We start from the raw sequence: 11,362 nt of genomic DNA on the forward strand, positions 1-11,362 counted from the left end.
AAAGGTACAGGGGGCTCAACTTTGACTCAACACCGCCAAGGAATCGTAACTCTGATGAGTTGTGGGAATCTCCAGGTGATGATTCGGAGTATGTTCTTCTTCTTTGTATCAGCGTGAAAGAGAAGTCCTGAGGTGTGTTCTGAATTCAAATTTGGTTTGATTGCAAAGTGTTTCGGTGTGCGTTGTTGTGATGTTCTGACTCATTCTGTGTGTCATGCTGACGTTGTGCACTGAAGGCCAAGCCGCCGGTGTAAACCGGCAAGCTTGCTGAATATTGGATTTATACTTTTCCGTGTTTGTGACTCAGCGAAGACTGACAGTTACCAAGTTGAAGATAGGACGTGCGTCTGAATAATTACTTTTGTTTATCAAGGTAACAAATGGAAAGCTCTCACTATTCATGAACCCCAAAAGACGCACACACACACACACACACACACACACGTAGGTCCCTCTATATCTACCTTCCTCTCAGTTCATGATAGCTTTAATGAATACCGCTTCACATGCCCTCTGTTTACCCATTCCTAACCCTACGTTGTTTATTCTGTGTCAACAGAGCTAGTATTTTTAGTCTCATCTGAAAGAGCAGAGGTGCTGGTGGTTGTGATTGACTTGCATGGATGGGTGTGTTAGGGCACACACAAACAAACATCATACACTGGCACAAGCACGCACGCACGCATGCAGACACACATACACACACACCCCCACATGCACACACACACACACACACAAAAGGGCAAGCCGTTCGGGTCAGCAATCAAAGTTGAATTATTCAGGTGCATGAACTGAAAAGCTTATCAGATGTCCTAGTTGGCAAATTCAACCAAATAAAACACACACCTTATTATAAACTGCCTAATTTGAATTCAGCAACCTTAATTATCCTGCAGGCCCTGTCTGCCCAAGTTTGCCGCCTCAACGTCTCAGATCTGGTCTGGCGTTCACATGGGATAAGATCATCCCTCCACTTGGTCACATACCACAAATGAACCGCCTGGGTGCTCTCTTATTTGCACAATGCTGCTGTTTTAAAGAAGTAATTTTTTAAAGTCACGGGTGCCTTTTTTTAAAATTGAATTAAACTGCACTTTAATTGCTGACCCGAACGGTAATTATTTAGGTGCATGTAATGATAAGCCAATCAGCATATTGTGTAATAATGCAAATTTTGTTTAGCATAATTAATGGTTTTTGTCAATTTTTGATAATTTTCTATTTTTCATTGTTTTTCAGGACTGTGCAGATTATTTATGACTGTATATTTTGCTGAAGGATGTGTGTGTGTGTGTGTGTGCGGACGTGTGCGTGTCTGTGTGTGCACACTCTTTTCCAAAGTTCTACCTTTGGCAGTCATTGTAAATTTTAATGCAAACACAATTCTTTTTAGTGTGTACGTTCTTTTGGAAGGCATAAAATGAGCCGTTTGTGCCCTTGGCCTGTATTGTTATCTGTCACTGTGTTTAATGTCACATGCTCCTGATGTTTGAATAGTACCGGTAGGAAAAATAGCTCAAGAGTCTGTTGTGACAGAAATTATCAGCAGAACGTAGTTGCAGTTGTCTGGGTGTTTACTGACAGTAATAAGGGATGAAATGTTGGATGATGTCTGTCATGTTGAAATGATTAGACTACAAATGAGAGTATAAAACAAACGATAAGAACACACAGAAAATGGGACAATTTATAAAGAGTTTATCATAAGTACATTATGAGTTGAGTTGACTTAGTTTATTATCACTATCACTATCAGAATAAGGATTACACATTTTTCTTCCTTCCATGTCATGTATAGAGCTGTGTGTTCATTTAATGTACGTAGTGTTACTTATTCATTAATTGATACATTTAATGAATTTTTTTTGTAATATTTTTTTTGATATTTTCTTTTATAAATTAAATTTTTTATTTTATTTTACTTTCAGATCTGAACTGAAATGGGCGACGGGGAGAGAAGCGACGGTGTAGGAAACAGATCTGAAGCAGTCGAACATTGCAAAGAGGATGGTGGGGGGGATGTCGATCCTCCGGATCCCAAAGCTAGCATCAAGGAAAAGCTGAAGCAGCCTGACTACAGGAGTAAAGTCTGGCGAACAGTTTGGCTGGGTGCTGCTTTCTGGGCACTTGTAAGTACGCTTCTAGTACGCTATCATACAGGAACAAACACAACTCCAAATGTAGGTTCCTTCCACTGTATTATACAGGTATGACAAACATACACACAAATACACACAATCATGAACACAAATGTTAGGTATTCAAAAATCAGGTACTCACAGGTTTGAATGCAAAATCAAAGCGAGATTACAATCCCGTGCACAATTTCACAAACAAAACCCTCTACCCTTCACTCATGTAGAGAAATACACAAACAGTCCGTGAACTCACAGGCACACGATATCTACTTTACTGGTATCGAATCACGGCTCATGTGTAATCAGAAAAACAGTTACAGTTCATATTCCGGCAGACTCAAATCACCGTCTGCTCTGCTTACTAAACACTCATGATATCTTACGTAATTAAGATCTTATAGACATTTTAACTCTGTTCATACACAGAATTACACAGCGTCTATGGCCGTTCACTAGGAAATCTATCTGAATACTAATTCCTTCCACTGGCGACCTCGGTCTACTCAGTTCCTTTCGTCCTGTGACCTCTATGGTCCAACTATACGGACAACCATAACCTTGCAATAACTTCGCGAAATCCCGTCAAATTTCAGCTATGCTGGTCTAGAGTTATGATACTTTGGCGGCTTCTCAGATCCTTCACACTTGTCATCTGGCTGCTATCTCCCTCTCAGACCGGTTATATATACGACACACTGTTAAGTGCTTTACTGTCGCATCTATCCGGGCTTCCTTCCTGCCGGCCGATTACTTGGACAACCCCTCAATGTCCAAGGATAGTGGTAAAGTGTAACAATACCCTAGTTGCGATTTACAACATCAACTATTCTCGGTCAGTGAGCTGAACTCACAGTGCGTGCAACACACTTTGCTATGTCACGCTATATCTCTGGTTAGCGCTCCAAAAGCATGGAGGATATCACTGTCAAACTTTGCCTGTTACAGTGTTATTCGTGATTTCCTTCACACGCTTATGATCATGGCTTTGTTTAGATTGGGCTTGAGCGCTTAACACTCATGGGACCGCTCGGTACAGAGAATCACCAAAGCATATCAGCTGCCGTAATCCGTCGTTTGAAGAACTATTTAGATTGATACCTATGTTTTTCGGTTCTTAAACTGCTGGATAAACAGCGTTGGATAAAGGTTTTTGCAAGACTCGATGCTCAGCTTGTTGTTGTTGAAAATTCATCCAGAATTGTAACTGTAACTGGTTTTGGATGCCTGGTTGATGATGTGTTTGTTTTTCAACAGCAATTTGTGCGCAACAATTGACGCAATATTAACCATGGTGAAGTCACATAGAGAATTCTAGAACAGTGAAAGGAAGATATTGAAGAGCATAGAATAATCAGGATTACTTCCCTTTACCTGTTACCATTAGATGAACAGTTATCAAACAGGCGGCTTTAAAGTGTGTGTGCGGGTGTGTCTGTCTGTGCGTGCGTGCATGTCTGTGTGTGTGTGTGTTCCTGCCTGTGTGTGTGTGCCTGCCTGTCTGTCTGTCTACCTCTGTGTGTACACCTTGTAAATAGTGTAAGTAAAAGTGAAATGGACCCTGCCCATGAATGAAAGGATGTTTGAACATGTTGAGCATGCTCACTGCAGGTCAGTCATTGTATTATTATTTTTCAACAACTGAACAAGTCATTGTGTTTTTGCAGTAGCACAGTTGAATAAATACAAATCTGTAAAACTCAGGTCTTACATCGAAGGGGGTCTAAAAATGGAGGTAAATTTACAGACATTGATAACAAAAAAATCTGAAAAGAGAGTTCTTAACACACAAGGTCTAAAAAGGTGTGTGTGGGGGGGGGGGGGGGGTCCACTGCATGATGTCTTGTGTTGTGCGTGTGTGCAGGGTTTTGCCATCGGTCAGCGAGGCCCGGCTTTCCTGGACATTCAGATCATCACCCAGACGGACGTGGAGGCCGCCTCGTTCTTCTTCACCTCTAGCTCTGTGGGCTACCTGGTGGGCTCGCTGGTGGCAGGGGTGGTGTACGACAAGCTGAACAAGTCGCTGCTCTTGCTGGTGTGTGTGCTGGGCATGGGGGTGACCACTGTGGCCTTGCCCTGGTGCGCCATCTACGCCATGATGATCTTCATCCAATTCATGGTGTCTCTCTTCGGTGGAGGCTTGGACACAGGTGAGAAGGGGGGGGGGGGGGGGGGGGGGACTGTACACATACTCTGTGTGACAGGGTGACCAGACATGAGACCAGCAAATGTTCAAAAAGTAGGAAAGTGAGCTGGGGTCCAGGGGCTGCTCAGGCCCCTGGTGGGGTCCAGGGGCAACGCCCCAGTAGGGGGTTCAGGGGGGTGAAGCCCCCCTGACGGAAAATGAATGTTAGAATTATAAAGGCCATTTTGGGGCCTCTCCTGTTAGCAAAAAATGAGATTATGCCCTTTTCAAAAAGCTATAAAACCCACAAGAATAATATGTTTTAGCATTTTAAACAAAAGTGTGATTTATAACAATCACACACACACAAAACTTTCCCCTTATTTTTTCAGTTGCTAATGAAAGATGAAACACCCGACTACGTTCTCATCAACTAATTTCGGTGGTGCACTCGCCCTATCGCAAAAAGAAAAAAATGACAAAAGTTCGCTTGCATTTATTTTATAGAATTCTCGCGATCTGGCGAAAAAAATGTTGATGCACCTCTAGCCCTATGTATCTGCTAGTGGTACCGGTCAGTATCGTCCACAACCAACCACTCAAAACGACATACTTTGCCGTAACCTGACCCTGGGGTCCGGAGCCAAATCGCCGACCGGATTTTTGAGTGGGCGTGGTTTGCAGCGAGAGTTATCTTTTCCTAGCTTGCCCCATGCATAGATGCTACACCAAGTCCGTATTTCACCACGCAGTGGCTGTTGTCGCACCACGTGAACACGGCCTGACCGGGAATGGATATCTTGGCGATACTGTCGCCAATGAGCTGGCGCCTTTCTTTCTTGTTGATAGTGACAGTCACTTCTTCTGACAGCCAGTTGGCTTTCCACTTGTTTTTCACACTTTGGTCGTCGATCGTAAGAGCTTCCACAGCTGACAAAACAATAAGGAATCCAGACGCCATGATGCTACCTTTTTCACCTTCGGCGTTTGGAGATCGGCAGCCAATCAAAACAACCCACAAACCGCCATCGGTGAATAATTAAGCCCCGGCGATAATCGTCGGAGATCGACAGCCAATCAAACGCGACCCATGATACTGCTATGGGTTCACGCGAATGCTGGGGTGCGAATGCACCGACTTCAGACGCAGACAGCTTCAGCTGAACGGTTCATACCACCACCCCCCTCTCCCCTTTTTTCTCAACGAATTTGCATCGATCTCAAGAATGGTCTGTGAGCTAAGGAAAATATCGGAATTCCGATAAAAATCGGACCAGTCCCATGTCTGGTGACGCAGTAGTCCCCCTCATCACGGGCAGTTACTCTGCATTGACGGAGTAATCTCCCTGCCAAAGCGTGATCTATTTGTAGTACTCTTAGCTCAATGTTTTTGGTAGGTTGGAAGACGGCACACCCGTGGAGTGGCTGTTTGTGATGGGGTCTGGCTGTTTGTGATGGGGTCTGGCTGTTTGTGATGGGGTCTGGCTGTTTGTGATGGGGTCTGGCTGTTTGTGATGGGGTCTGGCTGTTTGTGATGGGGTCTGGCTGTTTGTGATGGGGCCTGGCTGTTTGTGATGGGGTCTGGCTGTTTGTGATGGGGTCTGGCTGTTTGTGATGGGGTCTGGCTGTTTGTGATGGGGTCTGGCTGCTGCTGTCTCCTTGTATGCTCTTGGGAACCTTTGCGTACCCATGGCAGTGTTTATAGGGCTATTGATTTGCTCTACAATTCTCATCCCTGTTGGACTGGCTTTGCCTCCAACGTTGATTGTTGTAGTTTGTGCACTCGATTACATTTGCATGAAAAATGTGAATTTGTGAACACTAAATTCAGTTAAGGTGCATTAACAAAACTATGTCTTTTCAGTTCTAGGAAATTTGGCGTGAGAAAGAAATTGTGTTTTCATGATGATGGTTGTAAAATCAGTGAGAGAAAATTATTTTGCTGATGTATTTGGGGAACCTTACTAATTTTAAACTTTCCAAATGTTATTATGTGTCCTGTCCACTTTTTCACTTCTCGATCGAACCAAGTGCATTGACATTAATAAACATGATTTTTAATAACTGTTTTGTTATTTAGCCATTGATGAACCAGGTAATAGACCTCAGGGCAATAAATACTGGTGCTTGTATTTTATGCTTCAGTTGGCAATGCAGAATTGGTGCGCATCTGGGGAAAGGAAGGAGAGACTGCGATGCAAACCATACACTTTGCCTTTGCCTTTGGCGGTATCATTGGTCCTTTAGCTACAGAGCCTTTCCTCACACCAACTCCTGAGGGCAGTCTTGATCTTACCAGTACTGCGGCTCCCTCCCTCTACAACTCAACTCTCAGCATGCTAAATTCAACAGTGACTGCAGAAAGCTCTAACGTCACAACCAACTCCACTGTCCCTGCTGCACCTGTCACCACGATCGTTCACTACGCGTATCTCATCTCCGGAAGCATTATCCTGCTGATTGTGCTACCGTTCGTTGTGCAGCTGTGCACGGACAGGTCGGAGAAAAGAAGACAAGATCATACCGATGAGAAGAAGAGTGTTACCAAGCAACCCTTGCCGACTGGCGTCTTCATCTTCGTTTTGTTTACTTTTTGTTGCTTTTACTTCTTGTACTGCTCTGTAGAGGACACGTTTGCAGCGTATCTGTCAACGTTTGTCGTCAAGCATTTGCACTGGAGCAAGACAGAAGCAGCTCAACTTACCTCAGCATTTTGGGCGTCATTTGCCATTGGTCGTTTTTTTGGCATATTTGTAGTTCAGGTCTTGTCTTCGGTCAAACTTCTGTTCCTCCTCGGTCTTTCGTTGGCTGTCTCTTTATTCTCATTTTTGTGGTTTTCACAAGAGGGTGTAGGCTTGGGTGTATGGATATGTACCGTTGTGGTAGGGGCATCGATGTCTGCAATTTTTCCCACAGGCTTTTCGTGGATGGAAGAAAAATTTCTCAGAGTAACAGGTCGGGTGGCATCAAGCATACTGATAGCCTCATCATCAGGAACCATGGCAAACCCCATCGTGCTGGGTTATCTGATGCAGGAGTTGACACCCATGTGGTTTTCATACCTTCTCTTTGGGGAGGCTGTTCTATGTTTTTGTATCTTTCTCTTTCTCCTAGTTTTGTCTCGCTTTTATATCCAAAAGCATTATTCTGTTAACAGAGAATCAAAATCACTGGAAATTGCTATTCCCACTCTAAATAATGAAGAAAATATTTGAAACAGCTGCCAATAGCAGTGTAGTATGTAAAGTCACTGGTGAAAGAATTGATTGGAATTAGATATAAAAGATGACAGTTAAAGATAAGGTGGCTTGTTGTCAGACCAACTTTTTTGTATTTTTCTCCAAAGAACCCAAATTGTGCTATTTGGTGTCATGTGAGCTCCAAGTTTGCCATTAAATTCAGTATTCAGAACAATTTTTGGCGGAAAAAAATCGGCGGAAATTTGCCTTTCGGCGGACAATTCAAATGCCTGCTTCTGATACATCTTTCTCTACACATACTTAGAATTGTCACATATCAACATTATTTTTTGTTACCCAGCTTCTTATGAATTAAAATTTGTGAAAACATTTTTACAAAATTGTTTGTACAGTAGTACCTGCCATATCCGGTCACCCATTAGTCATTGCAAAGGTGACCGCAAATATCAGGTGGCCGTCCATTACAGGCCCCCTCCTCCTCCAAAAAAAAAACCAAAAACACGATCAAGTTTTCATGAAGAAAAGAAAGCGATCATCCATGAGCCGCCGATTCATTGTCTCTGTTAGTTTTGCTTTCGTTATACATCTTAATTATTTGCGTGTTTAACTCGATCGTCCTGGCTAAGCTATTGTTTCGTATGTTTCTATGTGTGTTGTTTGGATTATTATATATGTATTTGAGTGTCAGATAAACAAGTGTTTCAAACTCACATCAGCTGTGATCGATCCGGAAGTGACTGCCGTAAATGTACATGTATGCGCATGTCTGTAGTTACAGTTTGCGCATGCGTAAGTATTCATGTCGTCTGCTCGTGCTGTGCCGTCTGTGCACACACCACACACACACACACACACACACACCACAGGCGCTCGCCCGCGAAAGTGACAAGTGGCCGTTAAGTGGCCGCTCCTGTCGAGTAAGAGGGGCACCTTAGGGCAAAAATCAGTGACCGTTGACCGCGTCAGACAGGTTAACGGCCATTAAGAGTCAATTATAGAAGGAAAACTCATTAGTCATGGGAAAGCTGGCCGCTCCGGGCAGGTTCACGCCCACGAAAGGGCCGGAAATGGAAGGGACTACTGTAGTCCGAGAGTTTTAAGAACATTTTTCAATGAAAATAGTTAGTGTTGGAAATACATGTGCATGTACTGCTGTCTGAAGTTCTTCCTTAAATCAGTGCAATTTGTCCTTGTAACCAGTGCTTTAAAAACATAAAATACATGACTTGAAGCCGTAAGATGAGAAAGATTATATTCTGAGTCATATCTGACTGTGTCATTTTTTCCCCCCAAAGAAGAAATAGAGCATACCCCATTATTAGAGGGAAGGAATTTTCTAAAGAGGCGACATTACCTTTTTTGTGCTATTTGTCTGAAACACACAATATTGATATATTTTGAAGGCAGAAAGCTTTACCAGGACTAATGTGGTAAATTCTCACGCAGATCTGCCCTTTTCTGTGAGCAATGCCATGCTAAATGTACACATAAATTGTTTGAAAAAAGAAGCTGCCTGTTGGAGGGTTGTCTTTCTCCGAAAACGGCGTATGGCTGCCTAAATGGCGGGGTAAAAAACGGTCATACACGTAAAATTCCACTCGTGCAAAAAACACGAGTGTACGTGAGAGTTTCAGCCCACGAACGCAGAAGAAGAAGAAGAAGGAGGGTTGTCAAGTTGTTTCTTTTCCATTCTTTTTACTCTTTTTACTTAGTTTGAAATAACTGTGGTCCCCCCCCCCCCCCCCCCCCCCCCCCCCCCCCCGTCTGTTTGGCTTTTTGTACTTTCTGTTGATTGAAGTATACTGTAGTTGGACTTAATATTTTAATTAATTGTTACCACTCTGTGTCATTTTGCTTCATCACAGTGATTTTCGATGAATTTAATGTCCGGTGATCTTTTTAGACGTGTGATTATTACATGTTTTACATTTTACAGTGTTCCATTGGCACTGTTTCTGTTGGTCCTTAAAGCCTTTAAGTGTAAACCATTGGTGTCTGTACCTGTAACATCCTCTTGAGACAGCTTGTATTTGTTGTACAGTCGAGATCGCTTTACACGAAATGAAAGGGACCAATATTTTTTTTCGAGTTAATGTTTTTTCGCGATAACGAAAATGATCAAACTGATCACTTTTTATTAAAAATCAAGATAAAGAAGATAAAACAGTGCCATACCTTAAAAAAAAAAAGCCTCCGTAGTGCGCGGCGGACGAAGTACACAGTTCAGTCAGTGTCGGCAGTTTTGTCGTCTGCTACAGTTCATTATTTTGTTGTACACTTTAATTCCCCACAAAAAAGATTAAAATCCATTGCAGTGTTTAAAATCCATTGCAGTGTTTATGAATTCACACAGGACGAAAGAAATCCGTCAACTTTAACTGTTTGACAGGCTCACTGCACTTTCCGACGAACCGTTCAATTCTTGTGACGTCGTCAAACATCCGCTTTCGGTTTGGTTGAACATCACATGACACGTACGCATCTTCAATCTTTTGTCTATTCTTGATGAACGTTGACAGAGTTGAATTTGCGATTGAAAACTTCTTACAAATTTCAGTCTTGTTCAGTTGTTTTTTGTCAAGCTCTGATTTTAAACGCGATTGTGTGGCTTGCTTGTTTTCTCTTCACTCCTGTTTTCGAGGCCATCTTCAATCACGGTCAGAAGGAAAATGAGATATTCAGTCAGTCATGCAAACACGTGAACACTTCTCGCTTTGGAAGCTACAAGTTGAAAAAAACAAGTTTGGTGGTGCAAGAGACCGAGAATCGGCTTCGTGTAAACGTTTTTTGCATGAGTCTCAGATCGTTTCATTTCGCGTTATGATGTTTTTTTAAATAGGGTTTATGAAGGGAATGATTGGGACTGACAACACGTTTCGCGTAATGTTTTTTTGTTGCTTATCGTTTTTCGTGTTAAATGATCTCAACTGTACATGTATTGCTGGTACAGGACTTTGACGGGCGGGGTGGTAAGACGTCGGCCTCTTAATCGGAAGGTCGTGAGTTCGAATCCCGGCCGCGGCCGCCTGGTGGGTTAATAGTGGAGATTTTTCCGATCTCTGTGCACACGCAAGCACAAGACCAAGTGCGCACGGAAAAGATCCTGTAATCCATGTCAGTTTGGTGGGTTATAGAAACACAAAAATACCCAGCATGCTTCCTCTATGGCTGCCTAAATTGCGGGGTAAAAACGGTCATACACGTAAAAATCCACTTACGCCAAAACACGAGTGTACATGGGAGTTTCAGCCCACGAATGCAGAAGAAGAAAAAGAAGTACTTTGTTGAAGGAGTGGGCTTTCTTGCTCAAAATTGTGAGTTTTTCCACAGACCCTACATTTTGTACTGTTATACAGTGCAGTGTATTCTGTTTTAGTCCCTACCTTTACGTTCTGAAAGGGGAGAGATTTTTCGAAGAGGAAATACAGCCTTTTTTGTGCTATTTGTCTTGAAATACCTGATGTTGATATATATTTTTAAAGCGGAGAGTTTATCTACAAAACTAATGTGGTAAATTCTCACACAGTGACAGTCACAGATCTGCCCACGCTTTCTGTGAGCAAAACCATGTTAGTATGGGTTATCTATATGAGGCTTTGCCAAAAGGTGCTGGGGGGGGTGCTTGGACATTTGTGACAAACTAAACCTTTTCAGTTGATTTTTTTTGGTGTTTTAAGTGATACATTAGTCTTTGATGAACACATTTGTGTAATAAAAGAATGGTTTGTGCATTTGGGAAATGTGTACGGTTTGATAATATGCCATAAAACGCCAATTTTAAGAAAAACCACATGTGCAACAAAACTGACCACAGAAGCCATTAATATCATTTCATACAACTGGTAATGATTTATTTCTAGTAAACAGACCCTGCAGAAGCATTATCAGTCTTTAAAAGTACA

The 11,362-nt window shown here is 42.5% G+C and overlaps 1 protein-coding gene across 2 annotated transcripts; it reads left to right on the forward strand.

The window, feature by feature from the left end:
- LOC138981286 (sodium-dependent glucose transporter 1B-like) lies at window positions 1-8,555 on the forward strand. Of its 2 annotated transcripts, none has more exons than XM_070354144.1 (4): window positions 1-132; window positions 1,929-2,129; window positions 4,000-4,285; window positions 6,406-8,555. In XM_070354144.1, exons 2-4 carry the CDS (start codon window positions 1,941-1,943, stop codon window positions 7,473-7,475), a joined length of 1,545 nt encoding a protein of 514 aa, XP_070210245.1. In that variant the 5' UTR covers window positions 1-132; window positions 1,929-1,940; the 3' UTR covers window positions 7,476-8,555. The 2 variants fall into 2 exon arrangements, with proteins under 2 accessions (XP_070210245.1, XP_070210247.1); XM_070354146.1 differs by having other exon boundaries at window positions 99-373.
- The last annotated feature ends 2,807 nt before the right edge of the window (window positions 8,556-11,362 follow it).

The sequence above is a fragment of the Littorina saxatilis genome, linkage group LG12 (genome assembly GCF_037325665.1).
Source record: "Littorina saxatilis isolate snail1 linkage group LG12, US_GU_Lsax_2.0, whole genome shotgun sequence".
In the NCBI taxonomy this organism is placed as follows: Eukaryota; Metazoa; Mollusca; class Gastropoda; order Littorinimorpha; family Littorinidae; genus Littorina; species Littorina saxatilis.